Below are 19,802 nucleotides of genomic sequence, written 5' to 3' on the forward strand. Positions count from 1 at the left end.
GGGTTATGGTACAGTATTGGAGGTTTGTCGAATTCGTAGTGGATGACAATTGTCGGTCAAGGCGTTTGTGTAAGTGAGGTTGGTGTTGAGCAGTTGGTATTATGCTCTCTTGATGTCGTGTTGGTGTAGTCAGATGCTTGCTGGTGCATAACAGGTATGAAACAGTCAAACAATGTTGGATTGGAATGTCAACCTCGGAACATCCAGGATCAAGATATGGGAGGCTGTCAAAAGATATATATCTTTAATAAAATAAAGTCGTCTGCCTTGGTCTTCGTAACGAGACGTTGGCGGGTGGGGAGGGGGGCTTATTTGGCACCGCGGAGCCTGACCTTATACGCAACCAGTGGAGCTCCGGGAGGCCAGGGGTAAGAAAGGTGCTGAGGATCCCAGCATGGATAGACTCGAGGCCACATCAGGGAACCTGGCCGCTCGCTGGCCGGTACAGTAGCGCTTTGGCGGGACGGACCACCTGTCAACCCGCTCGCGCCACGGCGGGGGACAAGTGGAAGAAACGCCTCGCCCCAAGTGACTCGGTCGCCTTCTACGTTCAGCAGCCACCCCCTAGTGCCTCTCCAGCACAGCCAGCAGTTCCAGCACACCAAGTGGTGGTACAGCAGCCCTGGCATCTCTGTCCTCCATCGTTGGCTGCAGGCGAGAGCGAGGGGGGAACCAAGGTGTGCCCCCAAAGCCTGATGAACTGCGCTAAACTCATGGTGGGCAGACAGTCACATCGCCGTGAAAAACTTGGCCGTTCCGGGGGTACCAACAACCACGGCAGGTGAAATCTGAGCGCTGCATTCCAACTTTTCACCATCTCAACTCAAGCATGAGCATCTCGAGTCTCTCAGCACACAATGGCTCTGTGGCGTCGTCCGTGGGGGCTGCTTAGGGACAAGACTGCCCCGGATGAGATCCCGGAACTGGGACCTGGGTGCCCGCGGAGTCCACTGCTGCTGGTGTCGACCACTAGAGAGACTGCCAAAGTGCGCGTGTGAGGGCGCTGGGACGGTGTACCGCACGCGGACAGGCCATGGCCAGGGGTGCAATAGCTGTTTGGAGCTCATACCGAGCTCATAGTCACACCACAGATGGGCTGTTGTCTCGTCCCGTCGATTCGGGCCCTCTGGGGTGATGGGCGACCATCCCTTCTCAGTTCGGGAGACGTATTGTCGTGCACGCCGATCGACGGGATCTCGTTCAGTCCAAGTCGATCCAGTGCCGGTAAGCAGCATGAGCTTGATCATGAAGGAGTCGGAGCTTGATTCGACTGAGGCGACCATGTCGAGAATTTTCAGGCCTTGACCCGGCGCAGCGCAGCACAGCACCGGACGGGGGCCTCGATGCACTTTCCTCAGCTGGAGGACCCTTTGCTTCCCTCCACCAGAATGCTGGAGCCGACTGGATCACGGATGCATGTACACCATCAATATCGATGACTCGATTGCTCCAGAGTCCCCAAACCCCGCCGGTGTCAAGCATCATCACGGCAACAATACAGGCCTCTTCCCCCCACGACATCCTGGTGGGATGGGGAAGTTTGGCACTGGCCCTTTCCAGAAGTGACCAGCTCAGAGTTAAAAGTCGACGTGCGCTGGCTCACGACCCATTCATTACTCACCATCGGCAGACGAAACGGGCAGTGCGTCCCCAATCGGTCCAGTCAAGCCCTGGGCGTTTCCATATCGTGACCTTGGAGGGTATCCCCGAATGAGGAGTGTCCCCGACCGTTTGGCAGACGGGATGATGGCATCTGTTCCGGTTGGGTCTGCGGGTGCCATGAAGGTGCGTATTTGCCTGAGAGTTCATTCAAGATGGAGGCTCGCGCCGAATATCGCCTTGGTCTTGTGGGTTTGAGTGCAGAGTTTGCGACTGAGCACGAGATTCAATGACTCTGATCAGATCCTGAGATGAATGATGCCATGTGCTTGTTACCTGATGTTTGAGCCTCAGATGACGGAGAAAAATCTGCTTGAGTGAATTGAAGGCCTGCCTGTCATGTACCTTCCGTCTCTCATCTGAGGTGGCCGATCAATGTCGACGAGTCCCATCCTCTCAGTTACGGCAGGTACCTCTCACCTGAATCCGTCGCAGATGGAGGGCCCTCCCTGGAAAGGAAGCTGCGTGACTGCAACTTCCTGCGACAGCCGGTGCTCCTAAGCGCCCCCGGGCCTCTCCGCTGTCGTTGCACGTTGCACCGAGACCCAGGGAGCACGTTGCAAGTGCAAGTGCCACCATCCATACCTTCCATGCCCGAGTCCACCCGCTGAAGACTGGATGGATCAGAGATGCAATTCTCACAGGGCAAGAGCCAGCCTGGTCGCCCTCCTTCCGAGGCACGCCCGTGACTGCCATCCACCGGCATCCTTTCATCCTTCCGAATGTCACTACCGACAGAGTTACCCTATACCATGCCTCGATCCTCGTTTTTTCCTCCAGGATGACCTGGTCATCTTCCTTTACCGTCCATCAGCTCATCGAGCTTCCACCAACCAAGGAGAGAGTCAACCACCCAACTCAGGCCCATCGCACACACTTTTTCCCTTCTTTCCTTTATCCAGAATATCCCTCGGCCCCCGGCGACCCCGGACCTGATGCACTCCGCAGACGCACGACCGATTGGATCCCACGCCATCTCACCTCTTCGTCCTCACCTTCCTGGGGTTGCATAGAGCTCTGCAATCCCTGTGCAGTTGGAAAGGATGGATGCCTTCTGATCGTTGCTGGTAAATCTCTTTCCCAAACCGCCTCTCTCTGCCTTCCATTTGCCCAAGCTGTGGCTTGTCGATGACCCTAGAACGCGTCAGCCTTCTTACACATGCTGTGTCTGCCCCGTCGCACGGGCACTAGAGCTCGCTAGCCATGGCTCTGGACGCCTACAGAGTTGGTGACGAGGCTGCAATGACGAGTACCTCAAACCAAGCCTCACTGCGGAGAGGCAAGCCCAACGGTGCCTGGCTGGAGTTGTGGATAGACCTCACTCCGCCGCCTAACTCCAGCTAAAGTGCTTCTATTTGGGGTGTTACCGTCAGCCCCGCCACGGATCTAGGCTGGGATGCCTCTGCTGGGCCTCAATGTACAACCAGACTCCCCACAGTTTCGACCTCAGCCTTGACAATGACTGCCCTGTCGGGCACTGCTAAACTGGACGGGCAATACGGATTGACTCACCCTGAAGGACAAGACCCATTGCTTCAGCATCGGCAGGCAAGGCAACGGGGCAGACATGCCAACTCATGGCTGTGTTGTCTTGAGACTGGAGACATGACAGTCCGCGAACAGTTCCCATGAAGATCTCCCAACAACCCCATCAACCCCAAGCTTGGGGATCTCACACCCATTGCGGAAAGAAGCTATAGCTCCATGATTTGCGGTTGCCTCTGTCGCTCTTTGCTCAAATATCCGAGCAGCTGGACATTTGCGATCCTATCACTGCATCTGTGGCGCCCAGGTAGTTCTGCGTCTCGCTCAAACCCGTCGACTTGCATCATGCATACGACCATGTCTCACAATTACAGATAGTCGAGGACTCGAAGGTGCCACGAAATCTGCCAGTCTAGTCTACGTATGCTTCCGTCCTACAGCGACGGGTCCAACATTGCAGCAACCAGCTTACACGATCAAGACGATTGTTCGCCTGGACGGAGCTGCAATGTTCTACCCTGCATTGTCTTCACACCTCCACGCCGGCAGCGCACGCGCTCAACATGCACGCCGAACCGAAACTTGACCACCAAGCCAACCCATCAAAATGCACTTTTGGATGCATGTGTCGGCCTCTAATTCGTCTTGTTCCAAGCCATCGGCCCTCCCTCCGTCCTCCATGTTGCCTTACACGGCCAATTGTAAGGTCGACGGTTCTTCCGCTGCCGCCGCTGCGTCTTTTTTTCCAGAAGCGCAGGCCCAAGCCTGCCGACTCCAATGATTACTGTACAGATCAAATATTGGGGACATTCAAGCTCGCAGGACAGGGTTCCCAGGAGTTCTCGAGGGTCGGCACACTGGGCCGTCGGTGTTCCTGGAGCCGGGCTCACCACGGCACTGTGCCTGTGCCTGTGCCTGTGCCGGTGCCTGGTTGCCTTGTGCTCATCCCATCCCATGGCTCTAGACATTCCGTCGGGACACTGAGAAACTCGGGCGTAACTACCGCTGCCTTGGGCTCAGGCGGTGCCTGACTATCATCTCAAAGCTACAGTGAGGCCGTCACATTGCCCTTTTCGACCAGCTACACGAGTTTGCTGTCCTCGTGTCGCTGCTACCACCAACCATGGAGAACCGATGCCACCATCTCAAACAACCACCAATCTTACCCAGCCTTGAATCTGGAGCTGACCTCATTCTGTCTCAGCGTCTCTCCAATCCTCCATCAACTGAACTGAAGCTGGTCTTTAGCGTGGTCGATCTGTTTTCTCGCGCATCTCTTACTGCACCTATCCGAGACCAGCATGTTCGCTTGACGCAATGCTACGCGGGAACTATGTACGCTGCAACGGCTCGTTTGAGGAGTTCATGGCATCATCTGGCACCCAAGTGCCAGCTGCCTTGGTCGTCTCGAGACAATGACTGCTCCGTTTGTTCGGGGCATTAGACATGACGCTGTGTCAGGCCTCAAAGCCCGACTAGAGCTGACGACATCACGATACCCTAACCTACTCTCGAGACGGGCCGTCACGAATACGGCAACAAGGCCAATCGATGACCAAACGCCTCACTTTGTGCCGTGTCGTCTCTAGTCCCCACGCCTGGCTTCCTCCTGCGACGGTGCCTTTCAATTAGGCGCGTCCCGGCCCGTCGGTGAATGCTGTGGGCAAACAGTGATTATCAGGCTCTTGCCACAATGTGCACTCAAAGCCAAGGAAGGACAGGCTTTTTGTCTTTTTTTGCGCCAATACTAATGCTTCAAGACCCTCTCGGAGGCAATACATGGATCAATTGGGCGCGATCCGAATGGACGGCCGTTGACTTCTGGGACCCTGCGCCTTTCTCCCACTTCCTTCACCCCACGCGCTTGATGCCTAACTGGCTGATTGCCGAGCGATATCCATGGAGAGAATTGCCTGGATTCACAGGATGCATTCGATGCCTGCCGCCGCGGACCCGCGATTCCAGTACTAGCAGCAGTTATCCGGCGATACCCTTTCTCTCTGAGAGAGATCCGATCCGGCGGTCACGAAACGCCTGCTCGCCCTGTTCCCTCTTTGGAAAGGGTGACCTGACTTCACCCGTCTCATCGTCCCACAGCTCCAGTCACGAGATGCGCTGTGTTTAATGAGTTGGCTGCTCTACCTGTTTTACGACTCGCCTATGCCTCTCGTCCTTCACCATCTTTTTCACTGGGTCGTCTCACAAGGCGCTTCTAGCACCTCATGAGAGAACCAACCTCACTTGCCTTATTTGGCATTCCGTCTTTGACCCCATCTGACCCTGATAGGCGTGGGGCATGTCTGAATCTTCTGGCCTGATGCATCGCGACGTCACCCTTTCAACGGTTCGTTGCTTTTTCCCTGGCCGTTGGAGATCTTGTCGATCTAGCGACACGGGACGGGGCTTGATGCTTGCTGGGTGCTTGACTATCACTCTGTAGATCCCAAGCTCCAAAACCAACATGGATAAAACGTGGCCGTAAAGGCTATGCGTAGGCGGCTCATGGCTACCCTGACTGTGCTTCGGGTGAATTGTGTCTTGAGCTGAGTAGACTGTGCGAGTTGAGATATTATGCCTCCGTAAGAGCCAAGATGACCGTGGAACTGTAAGACTCGGAGGGCACCATACAAGATAAGACATATCGGTCAATAACGTAACCTACTGAATCGAACTGCTTTACTACAACTAAATCTCTCCTCTGGCTGACTCTCCCTCATGCTTCGTCACACACACCCATTTCAGCGCGCATCCCCTCATCGGTCAAACAGCTATCCCACCACATCAACGCCTCAGGATACGACCCCGGGGCCACGCCCAATCCAAAGCTCCTTCTGTTCATCATCATCATCATGGTCATCATCCTCCTGCCCCACAGGTTGTCGTCGTCCTTGTTGCCCCGTCCCCAGCGCCACTAGGGCTGGCTGCTCCAGCCAACCCAGCTGCGGGGCATGACGCGCCAGATCTTGACCTCGCCGCTGCGCAGGTCGTCGAGCTTGAAGCTCTCAACCTTGACCTTTTTGCTCTCGCGGCCCTGCTCCCAGGCACGCACCTTCTTCTTGGTGCCGTCCCACTCAGCCACGATGGCGACGTGATCGGGCTTGCCAACCTCGACAGAGTACTTCGCGTGCATGGGGCCATGCTTGCCCTGGAAGCGCGCGTTGCGGATGGTGAGAATGTCGCCGGGGCGGATCACGTCGTTTTGTTGCGTAGATGCGTTGGCCATGTTGGAGTAGACGAGGGCGCCGTATGCGCGGGTGCCCACAGGGGGAAGGTGGTCCTTGTAGGGCTTGAGGAGTTCTAGCACGAGGCCTTGAGGAGTGCCATCCGCGACGACAGAGTCCTTCTTGGCGGCCACGGCCTCGGAAATAGGACGACCGAATCGTTCGTAGAACTCTTCCATCTGGTCTTGTCGGAGAGGGCGAGGCGGGGGTTCTTGACGCTGATCGAGCTCAACGTCAGACGGGTCGTAGGGATCGTAACGGATGGTCAAAAAGGTCTGTGAGTAGTCTTGGTATAGGATAAAGATCTCGCGAGTGATAGTCGTCTTTTGTCCACCGTTGGTTGAGGTAGACTCCTCGCTTTCAAAGAAGATGTCCTTGCGGCCTTGGAGAACAGGGGGCACCTGGTTGGCCTGCTTCCACCAGCCGCTCTGGATAGCCAGGTCGATGTCGTTAGCGATAAAACCAGACTCCATTGACATTGATGGTCGGTGGAGATCCATGGAACGTCTGACTCCGGCACCTGCTCTTGACACATCCAGGGATGCTCGGCCAGAGACTCGACCGGAAGGTATAGATGGCGGAGGGGCTCGTCGATCAATAGGAGAAGAAACAGATGGGGATCCAGGGAAGACGGCCTCCTCCTCAATCTTGGGAGTTCGAGGTGCGTAGGCATGTCCACCGGGGGTACCTGAATAATTATAGGGGTCATACTCTTCCTCATGAGGAGGAGGCTGAGGAGGAACAATGTGAGTTGGAGGCGGAGGCGGAGGAGCAGCGCGTGGCACATCGACAGATCGACGCTTATTCTCCGGGGGCGGCTGTGAAGGTACCGGAGGAGGGACAGCCCTGGGGGCTGCGGCGGTCGGAATAGGAGGTGGTACATTAGAGGGGGCTTCAGCGACAGGAGACTGAAGGGTGTTATCTTCCAGGCTGGAATCGCGAGCGTGGGCCTTCAAGGCATCCTTATGAGGAACCGAGGAGGCAATATCTGTATCGTAATCACCCTCATACTCGGTAACCTCTTCGTCTCCTTCCTCACCGGCCTGGGGTGGTCTCGTCGGGGTTGGCGTCTGAGTATCTTGAGTTGACTGTCTTCGAAGCGCTCCTGGGGGAGGTGGAGGAGGAGGTCGGCTCTGCGAGGGGAGAGCTGGTGCAGATCCAGGAATGGGAGGCGGCGGCCGGCTTAGTCGCTTGTTGGCCGTAGAACTAGGAGATGCAGGGCTAAACTCTTCGGGATCGTGGGAAATGGAGGGAGATCGTACGGGTAGAACAGGGGGTTGAACTGGGATCGGCGGCATAGGAGGAGATCGTGCAGTAAGCGCAGGCATTTCCCTCTCGCTCTCTCGGCCGCCTCCAGAAAGCTCATCACCAGACTCGGAGCCTTCAGTTTGAGACTTCAAGTCTGAAGGGGGAGGAGGTGGGGGAGGTCGAGCTATGGAGAAGTCAGATCTGGATCTTATTGAATAATGAGCTTTTACTTACCGTCAGACGGCACAGGAGGCGGTGCTGGTCGGCCGCCAGGAATAGGGGGTGGTCCTGCGGGATCCCGCGGGGGAACTGAATAAAGGTGAGTAAGTTGGGTGCTGGATGAGATATAGTGACACGTACTTGTAGGGGCTGAAGGAGGAGCAGGAGTAGTCTCGCCCTCCTCATCCGTATCGTCTTCCTTCTCCTCCACTCGAGGTGGCAGAGATGGCACGGGTGGTGGTGGCGCTCGAGCAACTGGTTCGGGCTCCTCCTCAGGGCGAGTCAACTCCTCTGACTTCCTGGGGCCTCCCATTCCTGGGAGGGCCATCATAGTCGGGATGGGCGGAGCAGCATAAGACACAGGTGATGCTTCCTCTACGCCCTCATCGATAGATGTTCGCTCTGGCTTGGGTGCCTTCTTCTTCTTGGGAGGAGGAGCGGGGGCGGGCATGGGCGCACCGAACATGCCGTGGAAACCCATACCGCCGCTCATCTTGGCCATTCTCGCCCTCAATTCTTCCTTGCGCTTGACCTCGGGGTCAACATCCTCTTCTTCTTCCTCCTCTTCCTCCTCATTATCGCTCTCTTCCTTCTTCGGCGCCTCAGGGGGAGGACCGGTATGTACGGGCAAAGTAGGCGCCCTCGAGGCACGTCGAGACACACCATCACTATCGTCGCGCTCTGTCAAGTCATCGTTGCCCTCAGTTGTATCGCCGGCTCCAGACATATCCGCCTCATTACCATCATGTATGGGTTCCGCGGATCCCTTAGACGACTTACGGCGCGGGGCAGGTGGCATGCGGTTCGGCCGGGGTTCATCTGTAGATGTCCTGACGCCTGAATCCTCGGTATCTCTGCGCTCAAGAGGAACAGGAGGTTGCTGTGGTGCCTCCTCCGCTTCAGCCAGGGCTTCGGCATGTCCGATACTCTCGCGCTTCTTTTGAGGCTTTTTGGGCTTCTCCTTCTTGGCAGCAGCATCGGCATGTCGCTGTGCCTGTTCCATCTGCTGCTTTTGTAGAAGAGCAATGCGCTCTTTTAGGCTAGTAGGCTTGGGTTGATCTTCATTACCACCCTCTTGGCTCTCAGACGGCACAAGGCCGGCCCTCTCGGCTTGTCCCTGGGTCTCAGCTTCCCTCTCTTTGATTTCAGGATCCTCATCTCGCCGGTAGACCTTTGCAGTTGGAGTTTGCTGCGGGGGAGGCACGTAGGCATGCCTGCTCGGAGGAGGGGCAACGAACGGCTTTCTAACAAAGCCCGACCCCGAGCCGCCGAGGCCGCTGGGCTTGAACGGCGCGATGGGAGGCGCTGCGGGTTTATTAAAGGCCGCAATGCGATCCTTGAACGAGCTGCTTTTTGGCTTCTCCGACACGGGAGGCGGACCGGGCTTGGGCTTGGAAGGAGGAGCTGCGGCAGCTGGAGCAGGAGCAGGAGCTGGAGCGGGGGCTGGAGGCTCAGTAACTTTGGGAGCTGCGGGCGGGGGAGCTGGTGCAGAGACGGGCTCAACAGGCTTTGGTGGTGCAGGCTCCGGGACAGCCGGGGCAGGAGGCTCGGGAGAAGCAGACTTGTGAACGGGTTCGTGAACCTCTTCGATCTCGGGCTCGGGCTCGGTGATGGGTGCTGGAGGCGGCGCTTGTTGCGCAGGTGGCGGTGGGGGAGGAGCAGCGATGTCTTCGGCGGGCTGGGCAGCTTCAGGCTCCTTCTTGTGACGAGTCCGAGTAGGGCGAGGCGGCGCGGTAGGCTCGAACTTTTCGACAAAGTTGCGAGGGAAGATGCCTTCTTGCTTCACGCCATGGTCGTCGAGGTATTCCCCGCCATACCAGTCGTCGTCGTCCTCATCGGTGACAGTGATGATCTGCCCAATACCAAAGTTCAGGTCGTCCTCATGAGGGGACGAGTACTCGTAAAGGGCCTTGACCTTGAACGGTGCAGCCATGTTGATGGTGATCCTTGAGGGAGCTCTCTCGCAGAACGAATACTGCCCGAGGCCGGATCAAAGCTACTCGAGGCGTGTGGCTGTATGGAGCGGAAAGTACGTGGATGCTCGCAGGTCGACAGCTCGCCTGGTTGTGGGGCAGACAGGGGCGTCGTCAGCCCGTCGAATCAGCCAAGGCGGGGGGAGGAATAGCGAGGATGAAGCTATGCTGGAGACGACGGAACGGAGGGGATTGGCGAGTCTCTTATCGTAATGATGAATATTAGGTGTGATGCTTGAGCTCCGAACAAAAAGGTGAGCAAAAAGGGAGATGCGAGTCGCAGCAAGGAGGCGGCGGCGGGCGGTGGTGGTGGTGGTGTTTAGCGGGAAGGCCCAACCTGGGGCGTGCGTTTGTCGACGTCAGCGCTCCAAGCCCGTCACTCGATCCATCCCACGGCTAAATAAAAAAGTGATAGGCGCGGGCAGAGCAAAGTTACGTCGTACTGTCCTGTCCTTGGAGAGGCCGAGGATGATCCCGAAAGGCGGGTGAAGAAAGAGATTATGATGCAGAATAAAAACAATGGAAGGCAAGAGGACACGGATGCAAGTAAGTAGGCAGTGAATCACTTGCTCTTTGTTGTTGGTTGTCAACGTTGGCATCTGTTAATAGCAGTGGCCGAGCAGCCCGAGAGGTACAGCCCGTAGAAACCTGGGGCAAGAAACAATGCCTGGGCTTCTAAAACAAGCCAGGCATAAAGTACCTTTAAGCTCGTGTATCAGCCTAATGGTACTTGTCAACTACTGCTTATTTCCCAGTCGTCTCATGTAACGCTCAATTCTGAGCTCGACGCAGCAAGTACCCTTGCTTTAGCAAGGACTGCTCCTCGGGCTGTGCAGCAATGCATCATCCATGATAGCACCACTTCAGATTGATGAGTACCTTAGCAGCCACACACACCTCAAACGCTCGTCCTGCGTTTCGACAAGACCCCAAGTGATTGGCCTGGACGCCTGATTCTAATGTGCAAAAAAGACGTCTGGAATCTTCTGAAACATGAAGCTTGTTCCAAATAGCTCTTACATACATACCGCGTATGCCTTTATCCCGAATCTAGTCCTGCCTTCAAGTTGCGTACAAGCCTCTTGTTCCTTGTGGAGTGTGGCTTGATCCCTTAAACGACAGCTTTTTATTGCCATCCATCCATCGTCATTGCGCTTGCCCACCGGCTGTGGCGGCGGGGTACATTTTCCCATCTCACGGTTTTCAACAACTTCATTTCTCCTCGTCCTTGCTTATAAACCTTGTTCGAGCTACCCTCTTGCACCTGTGCGCCCATCATGGCATCAACTGCCAAGCAGCCAGCTAAGGGCATTCTCAAGAAGCCCAAGGATGCCGCCAAAGAGCCCGACGTCGATCCTAGGGAGGTCGCCCTCCAGCACGCCAGGATCATCCAGCATCGCAAAGACCTTGAGGCTGAGATCCTGGATAGTCTCATCCTTCTCTCCGAGTACCCTCTTGTTCGCGAAGCCCCGCACAACGCTGCGAACCCTGCACCGTCCGACATTGCCGACTTCAAGGCTCACGTACGCCTGTTCCAACCCTCGGATTATGACGACCTCATCATCGAGCGCAACGTCAACGAGCTGTGCGGATACTCACTTTGCGCGAAACCCCGGCGACAGGTTGGGCCTGGTGGCGATTGGAAGATTCTAGCCAACGGAGACATTGTCAAGCGGAAGGATGTCGAGATGTGGTGCTCACAGAAATGCGCCCGTCGCGCCCTCTACGTCAAGGTCCAGCTGAACGAGACGGCTGCATGGGAGCGCGCGGGTATCCCAGACATTCAAATCGAGTTGCTCGACGAGACACAAACAGACGTTGACCGAGCTGCACAGAAGCTGGGCGACCTTAAGCTGGAGGAGCAGCGACAAACAGCTCGAGATACAGCTGCCTTGGCCCTCGAACGCGGCGAGCGCGAACCTGTGCAACGAGACAAGGTCAAGGTTACGCTCAAAGAGAAGGATGTCAAGGCGCCTTCCCCTGTTCCAGACACACCGGAAGTCTACGATGATGACCATTTGGTCGTTGAGGGCTACAAGAGTAAACTTCGTCCAGATAATGAAGAGGACCAAAAGAAATAAATTGGCTTTTGTAGGCGTTTTATCATAACATGGCGTTGGACGGATGGCATATATATCATAGGATCGACATGACTGCAAATAGACAAGAGATACCCAAGCGATGTAACATTGGGACTCCGGCATGATGCAGCAATCCGCTGGCTCAGTTCCTCGTGGTGCAAACTGGCCTTGGGACAAGGTCACGTTCACAGACGAGAGGGAGGTAACTTGGCGATCAAGCGTCATCCCTGGAGAAATCCAGAGGAATCGGCGACACCTTGGGGGGTTGGAAGATCTTTCTTTGAGACCTATGCACTCACTGTCCTAAGACGCCAAGTAGCAAACCCTGTAAATCCCAGACACCCATAATGTTCCCAAAACCAATTTTTTAGTCGCGGCGAGGAGGGCGGTCGCCATATCGTCGGCCACCGCGCTCGGGGACCTGCTGCTGAGAGACGGGGATGACGTTGACGGGGATGGACTCGAACTGTGCGCCCGGTTAGTATCCTGCGGTGTTTTGTCTTTCATCGGGGGTGCACATACGCCAAGGTGCTTGAGGAGATCCTTGGTCTCGCCGTCGACGTCGAGCTGACCGCCGCTCTCGGAGTTCTGGGTGAAGTCCAGAGCGGAGACCTCAGGAACGTACTGATCCTTGCGCTCACGCTCCTCCTCCTGAAGCTTGAAGGAGATACCGCGGACGGGACCACGCTGAATTCGCTTCATCAGGTGGGTGGTGTAGCCGGCAATCTGCAATTCCTCCGGGTCAGTCGCTGTGCGAATCCTGTCGTGTTTCTCGCGGTTCTAACCTTGTTGCGCAGGCGCTTGGAAGCGATGATGGCGATCTCATCGCAGATGCGCTTGTTGGTCTCGAAGTCGAGGGTGAGCTTGGGGTAGTACCGCTCAATGATGACCTTGGCGGACTTCTTGACGGTCTTGGTACGGACGCGACCCATTTTGGCGGTATTGGACTGTTGGACGTTGGGCGATGGGTTGTTAGTGAGTCGCTCGAAGAAATTCCAGCTGTAAATTTGGTGTTGAGGCGTGGTGGGGGAAAGGCGCACGCACTAGCGATTAGGGCTCAGAATTTTGAATCACGTGGTGTGGCCCGCCAGCCACTTTGTGGGGCTTCTCGATTACCTAACCCTGCTTCATGAGGCTTGACTTGGCTTGTAGACGATGAGAGTGAAGACATTGGCCAATCAAAGCTTCATAGGTGCTCACTTCAAAGATATCTCGTCTCAAGTACGAGCTAGGAATGTTTATCAGGAGAATCCCGAGTCAATTCTTGCTTTCAATTCTACTTGTACAGTTGTTTGGTACAGGGTTTTTCTTTGCCAAGGAACATAGATGGCATCGATATACAACAGCTCCCTAACCCCTCGTCAAATTCATCTATTGCTTCTGGTCAAGACCATAGCTGCTGGAGCTACCCAGAACATCCTTTTCAGATTGGGACGCTGAGTCGTCTTCGAGAAGCTCATCAGCGACACGGCTGGTTCGCCAAGGATCAGCCACAGTTTCCTTCTTGGGGGCACGCTTCTCCCCGGTGTACACCTGCTCTCGTCCCTTGCTCTCCTTCGCCAGAAGTTGGGACTCGGAAGTGGTGTCCCGGAGCTGGAGGACAACCTTTCCGCTAGGGTCGACAGTCGCCGTCACGGGCTCGACGTAGGCCTTGGCACCACCGTATGTGGTGGTGTCAAGATGCTGGATGCCATCGAGCACCTTCTTGCTTTGACCCCGACGTTGGTTTCTGCCGGTGAACTCGTTGTCACCAGGAGGAGTGTCGGCGACGAAACCACCCACACCAAGCTTAGCAAGCGACACATTCCGCCTGGGGTGGATGACTCGGGCGAGGACAGGGGTGTGTCGTCCTTGGGGACCATACACAGGGTGGTTCTCCATATACGCATTCGTCCTCAGGTAGCTGATACCAGCAGAGGGATGGCTAGGAGGAGGTCCAGCCTTGCCGTAGGGACTCTCGGCAGCCGCATTCTCTCCGGTGGATATGAGGGTCTGGAGAATGCCCACTGGGTGACCCAGGGGAGCAAGGTCGAGGAACTTGGATACAAGTCCGTAGAGCGTAGCTCGATCACTCCGAAGAGAGCGCACAAAGTCGACGAATTGCTCCTTGCTAATATCCCAAGGATTGATCTTAGGAGGGGCCGGCTCGCCCTTGTCCAAGGCTTCCTGAGCCTGCTTGGTATTTAGAGACTCGGCAAGTCTCTCCTTCAGCAACCACCGGAAGTGAGCACGCTTTGGTCGTACGCTCTTGTTGAGATATTCGATGAACTCGCCCTCGGTCAGCCTGGCCAACCAGGGTCCCTGGAACTTCCATCGCTTGTCATCCGCTCGTCCTTGACGGAAGTCGGTAAAGTCCATATCCTCCTCGAAGACAGACTTGCGCCAGATGTCGGTCCTTGCCGTACCGGTGGTTCGCTCATTTTCCTTAGGGATCGAAAGAGGCACACGGAGCTCCTGGAACTTTTCCAGAGACAAAGTGTAGTCGGCGGCAGAGGCGAAATCGGTAACACTCTCGATAGCGTCAACCTGCTTAACTCGAATGAGGGGTGTCGAGGTGGTCATGGTGGACCTGAGAGGGAATGGTCGCTTGAAGCCCCAATCTCCCTTCTCTCGCGACGAGAGAGGGGAGGTAATTGACTGGTGCTGGGGGTATTGTCGTGTCATGGTTGGAGACTTGTGATCGCTAATGTGCAGGTTGGTTGACTGCGGTTCGGGCAATGGCTTGGGCATGGAGAAGAGCCGAGAGGATCTCAGCAGAGCCCCTCCGGGCGAGACGGTTCGGCCCCCCATTGCGACTCGGAGACCGTTTGGCGAGCTCAATTGGCTTGCCGTTCTGGTATCTTCGTGGTGGTCGGCTGGCGTTGAGCTGAGGCCGACGAAAATTCGCGGGCGTTTGGAAGCTTTGGCGGGATATGCCGGTGATGACCCGGGGTGGTCTCATTGGCTAATTGGACTCAAGCTGGGGGGCTCTTTCCATGGCGCTGAACCCCACTGAAACCTTTCTCACAACCCTGCAACGTTGATTCATGAAGTAAAAATACAGCAGCTAGAAGTGATTGGGAGGCCAGACAAGCTGGTAGTTTTCTCTTCTCTTAGTTGAAAAATCAAGAGTGAGATGCAAGCGATCAAGAGGATGGCTTCGACTTCAAACATTTACAAGTCACCGGCTCTGACTTTTGAGCTCGTTGCAAAATGCTCCGTGAGTCTTACTTGGCGATTGCCTCACTCTGTTACACAAGGCTAATGAATGACTTTCCAAGATAGACAACTAGGGCGCGAGCTTCGATACTGACGCTGCCTCATGGGCCGGTTCAGCTTCCTATGTTCATGCCTGTGGCTACTCAGGCCTCTCTCAAGGGTATCACTCCTGAACAACTTGAAGAGACAGGCTGCCGTTTGTGCTTGAACAACACATACCACCTTGGTTTGAAGCCGGGACAAGAGGTTCTTGATGCCATCGGTGGAGCTCACAAGCTTCAAGGATGGAACTACAACATCCTGACTGACAGTGGAGGGTATGTGTTTGACAGTCACCTATCTGAGTCTAGCTAACCGTCTGCAAGCTTTCAAATGGTCAGTTTGCTCAAGCTTGCGACCATCACAGAGCAGGGTGTCGAGTTTCTGAGCCCCCACGATGGCACACCTATGCTCCTCACCCCCGAGCACTCCATGTCGTTACAAAACAGCATCGGTAGCGACATTATGATGCAGCTCGACGATGTCCTTGTCACAACTTCACCTGACAAGGCGCGCATGAGAGAAGCTATGGAGCGCAGTGTGCGGTGGCTAGATCGCTGCATAGCAGCACACAAGAAGCCCGACACGCAGAACCTCTTTTGTATCATCCAGGGTGGTCTAGATCTTGACATGCGACGAGAATGCTGCCGAGAGATGCTGGCTCGCGACACCCCCGGCATAGCCATAGGAGGCCTCAGCGGCGGTGAGGCCAAAGCGGATTACTGCAAGGTCGTAGAGGCTTGCACAGCACTGCTCCCTGATCTCAAGCCGCGGTATGTTATGGGCATTGGTTATCCTGAAGACCTGGTGGTGAGCGTTGCTCTCGGCGCCGACATGTTCGACTGTGTGTGGCCAACGAGGACAGCTCGATTCGGCAACGCCGTCACCAAGCATGGCGTTCTCAACATGCGCAATAAGAAGTACGCAGCCGACTTTGAGCCCGTCGAGGAGGGTTGTGGCTGCATGATCTGCAAGCCGTCCGCTGATGGAGGGATGGGTGTCAGCCGAGCCTTTGTGCACCACAACGCCTCCAAGGAGACTGTGGCTGCTCATCTACTGACGATACACAATGTGTACTACCAACTGAACCTCATGAGGCAGATCCGAGAGGCCGTCATCGAGGACCGTTTCCCAGCTTTCGTGCGACAGTTCTTCGCATGGTTATACTCTGAGAAGACTGAGTATCCGGACTGGGCAGTCGGCGCACTGAAGGGAGTTGGTATAGATTTGACAACGGAATAGAATCAGCCCCCAATGAAGGGATGTTTAAACAGGCGCAAGGCGTTGGTGAGAGGACTCAACATGGTGGGATATCAAAAGTGAATTTCTATATATACGGTTGGTTTCCCTTCATATGCCAACAAGGATCCCCTTCCGACAATGGTACGCTTTGTCCAAATGTTCTCCAATATAAATTCATTAAACCATGCCAGCAGTCATTAGAACCAACACAATTTCCACTCGAAATGTAGAACCAACAGCCCATCCCCCACTCGCGTCACACAACGGGCGCTTACAGAGCAACAGCAAGAGCAGCAACGGCGGCAAGGACAGCGCCGAAGCCGACACGGAGAGAAGACGCAGCGTTGCCGCTGGTCTCGGTGGCAGCAGCAGCGGTGTCGGTGGGCTGGACGGTGACGGTGACAGGGCCATTCTCACTGGTGGTGGCATCGCTGTTGTCGTCGTCGTCGTTGTCATCATCGCTGTTGCTGGTCTGTCGGGGAGAAGACTCGGTGGTGGAGTCAGTCTCGTCGTCGTCGTTGTCGTCGTCAGTCGCGGTGGTCTCGGAGTCCTGAGTGCGAGTGGCAGCAACATCACAAGCAGTGGTGTAGCGCTTGCAGAAGCTGGCAAAGGTCTCGGCCACTGAGAATAATGAGTTAGTATAAAACCACCAGTGAGGCAAGTGTGAAACATACCGCGGAGGATGGTGTCGGGCTCGCCAGTGCTGGCCCAGCTGGCGCAGGTCTTCGCATAACCACCCATCTCATCAGTCCAGGTGAGTCTGTCGCCGGAGCCACGGCAGCTAAGGAAGAGTTAGTGATCAATAAGCCCTGTCCGTTCCAAGTAAAACTCACCAGTAGCACTCAGCCTGCTCCTTGAAGGGGAGCTCGGTGAAGTCGCGGTTGGCACGGGTGCACGAGGCGAAGACGCCAAGCATGTTCTGGCAGGCCAGAGCATAGGTCTGCTCAGCAGGGCTGGTCACGGTAGCCGACTCATCGTCGTCGTCGCTAACAACGGCCGTGGTTCTGGGGCTGCGAGTAGCGCTGCCACCACTACCACCACCGCACGAGGCACCGAGAGCGCAAGCCTTGTAGAGAGTGCCGTAGGCTGAAGAGAGCTCATGTTAGCACCCATATCATGTAGATTTGACCCTGGGGCGTGTAAAACTCACCCTCATATTGATCGCTGGCAGTGGGAAGCTCCTCCTCGAGGTAGTTGGAGCAGACGGAGTAGAGGGGAGCGGCGGGAGAGCTTCCATCGCAGCAAGCGCATCCAAGGAGCTCAGTAGGGTCGGCGTTGGCAGCGGCCTCAACACCACCTAGAGACGACACACAGTCCTCAAACAGGTTGATGGCCTGAGAGCAAGTCTGGTAACCAGGGTCTCCGGGGTTGACGGCCGCGACATTGAGAATGCCGGGGGCGATGGCGGGAGCGATGGTGATCTGGGCAGCGACGCCGCTGGTGAGGATGGAGAGGACTGCGCCCTTCATTTTGAAACTGGCTCACTGGAGACTTGGACTTGGTTCGAACGGTATTGAAGAGTAGGATGAGAGACACCAGCCGCTTATAGCTCTTGAGCGGAAAAGAAACCAAACCAATTCCCCAGAAAAGCAATCTCCGGGGGGGCGAGGAGGGCAAGGCCTCGGGCATTTATTCACGGCGCAGAGCAAGAGCAATCTGCGCTCTGCCTGCAGAGAAAGGGTCGGCTCATCGGTCATTGAGCAATCAGCAATCAACGAGACAGGTCCTCGTCACGCTAGAGAGCTTGCGGCCGGGGGGTGTGCTGAGCTAGCTCCGGGCCAAGCAGCCCACGAGGCAGAGTGTCTGGACCCCAGGGCCAGCCAATCGACGTGTCAGCTACCGTGCGGCTGAGTCGATATTAGGCGCATCTGGCTGGGTCTGTCTTTGGGCGATTCGAGAGGACCTGGTGGTAACGTCGAGGACTTGTTAGACAGAGTTGCAACCGAAGATGGAGGTGACCGGGGTACCGACGCCATGGACAAACCAGGGGTGGAGGAAGACACCACAGTCTAAGCCACTCGGACGCCTTGAAGGGACGTGGTCTAGCCCACTTGATCAAAAAGGCTTGCATGGGGTCCTTCTTGGAGGTTGTTCAGGCGAGGGGCTAGGCCAAGGAAGCCAAGAGACCATGGATCAAATGAGGTCGACCTGGATGATGATCCTAGGTTCAATGCCGTTTTCCGCAGAGGGCTGGGCAGACGTCGAAAGTGCAGTCTTGGCAGTTGCAGGATGATCGGTGCCACGACTTCTTCTGACAAAGGGACTCAACCTCAGTTGAGTGTCTCTGGCGTATTCCATACGATATTGTTGGGCGTTTGGCCACGCCTCTGCCGTTTGGCTGCATTTGCCCATTTCCGTGCGCTTCCCTTTTCCCACGGGCGTTTCCTTGCCTCTGCTCGGCATGAGGAAACAAGCCTTGGCGCCTCTATCTGCCTATCAAGTCAGGTCCGTTCCAAATGACTCCAATTATTTACAGAAATCCCACAAATCCGAGCTGGCATGATGGCCCACCTCCCCTTGTCCTCCCGAGATGTTGGACAGGATCGACAAATTGTGATGTATTAATTCAATATTTGTTTGATAATTCAAACACGGTATTATTATATAGCTACATCTGCTACCCAGAATCTACCTTGCACGAGTATTCATCACGTTGAGAATACATCACTTGGCAAACCCTTTGCGTCTGTTGCCTTGCTCAAATCACTCACAGAAAGCCAAATTCAATTCAAATTCAGCCTTGCCAAGGGTCATGGAACCTTATTTGCCCCGCTTCGCAGACACACCGCATCTCATTCCCTATTTCGATGGCCACCTCCCAATACGATGGACGTTTGTGGACATGAGGGACATACCATGTGACGTCCTCCACTGGTTCTCAAGACACACACAGCCTCGAATGAGACACGAATTCTTCAGCTAAAGAATTATTCTACGCCCGATGGACGGCTCAACCGCCACCGCCAAGCTGCTGCCGGAGTTATCGGGTCTCGCCCTGCCCCTCGCAGGTCTCACTTGGCCCCAGCGACGGTCGAATAAACGGCTCCGGGAGGCGGGAGGAGGGGAGGGGATGCCAGCGCGGCAGCAATCCGCGCGCATCAGCTGTCTCCGCAGAGCTCAAACGCCCGAACCCTGTGCAAGATGTAAGGGTGACCAGGCGAGCTAGCACAAGCATAACCAGGCCCGAGTGGATCGTAAGTTGTTTTGTCAACAGGGGGTGGTCTTTAACTTTGGACTTGTTTGACAGCAAGGGGAAGTGCCATCATCTACAGTACAGACAGCGAACTCATCCCTGAGGCTCGAGCCATGATGGCATCTGCGAGTTTTATATTTCGGTGGGAGCGAGAAACAATCACCCTTTCGTCCTATGCAGGCCTATGAATAGATGCGTGTTTCTCCTGGGATGTTCTGGCGACTACCTTTGTACGTACCAAGAC

General features: G+C 55.6%; 6 protein-coding genes across 6 annotated transcripts; 2 read left to right on the forward strand and 4 right to left on the reverse strand.

The window, feature by feature from the left end:
- Positions 1-6,055: 6,055 nt before the first annotated feature.
- Positions 6,056-9,765, reverse strand: NCS57_01019100 (SH3 domain-containing protein; the record flags this gene model as incomplete). Its single annotated transcript, XM_053059942.1, has 3 exons — positions 6,056-7,797; positions 7,848-7,922; positions 7,974-9,765. 3 exons carry the CDS (start codon positions 9,763-9,765, stop codon positions 6,056-6,058), a joined length of 3,609 nt encoding a protein of 1,202 aa, XP_052910336.1.
- A 1,317-nt stretch (positions 9,766-11,082) lies between these two features.
- NCS57_01019200 (RNA polymerase II subunit B1 CTD phosphatase RPAP2-like protein) lies at positions 11,083-11,886 on the forward strand (the record flags this gene model as incomplete). Its single annotated transcript, XM_053059943.1, has 1 exon — positions 11,083-11,886. One exon carries the CDS (start codon positions 11,083-11,085, stop codon positions 11,884-11,886), a length of 804 nt encoding a protein of 267 aa, XP_052910337.1.
- A 367-nt stretch (positions 11,887-12,253) lies between these two features.
- On the reverse strand, positions 12,254-12,818 carry NCS57_01019300 (uncharacterized protein; the record flags this gene model as incomplete). Its single annotated transcript, XM_053059944.1, has 3 exons — positions 12,254-12,352; positions 12,409-12,612; positions 12,672-12,818. 3 exons carry the CDS (start codon positions 12,816-12,818, stop codon positions 12,254-12,256), a joined length of 450 nt encoding a protein of 149 aa, XP_052910338.1.
- Positions 12,819-13,257: 439 nt separating this feature from the next.
- NCS57_01019400 (uncharacterized protein) lies at positions 13,258-14,754 on the reverse strand (the record flags this gene model as incomplete). Its single annotated transcript, XM_053059945.1, has 1 exon — positions 13,258-14,754. Exon 1 carries the CDS (start codon positions 14,674-14,676, stop codon positions 13,258-13,260), a length of 1,419 nt encoding a protein of 472 aa, XP_052910339.1. The 5' UTR covers positions 14,677-14,754.
- A 247-nt stretch (positions 14,755-15,001) lies between these two features.
- On the forward strand, positions 15,002-16,365 carry NCS57_01019500 (Queuine tRNA-ribosyltransferase catalytic subunit 1; the record flags this gene model as incomplete). Its single annotated transcript, XM_053059946.1, has 3 exons — positions 15,002-15,085; positions 15,151-15,401; positions 15,450-16,365. 3 exons carry the CDS (start codon positions 15,002-15,004, stop codon positions 16,363-16,365), a joined length of 1,251 nt encoding a protein of 416 aa, XP_052910340.1.
- Positions 16,366-16,636: 271 nt separating this feature from the next.
- On the reverse strand, positions 16,637-17,834 carry NCS57_01019600 (uncharacterized protein; the record flags this gene model as incomplete). The annotated part of the gene is made up of 4 exons (XM_053059947.1): positions 16,637-16,986; positions 17,040-17,146; positions 17,199-17,451; positions 17,516-17,834. The coding sequence occupies 4 exons, from the start codon at positions 17,832-17,834 to the stop codon at positions 16,637-16,639; spliced, it is 1,029 nt and encodes a 342-aa protein (XP_052910341.1).
- Between the last annotated feature and the right edge of the window lie 1,968 nt (positions 17,835-19,802).

This window comes from Fusarium keratoplasticum, chromosome 8, assembly GCF_025433545.1.
Source record: "Fusarium keratoplasticum isolate Fu6.1 chromosome 8, whole genome shotgun sequence".
Lineage (NCBI taxonomy): Eukaryota > Fungi > Ascomycota > Sordariomycetes > Hypocreales > Nectriaceae > Fusarium > Fusarium keratoplasticum.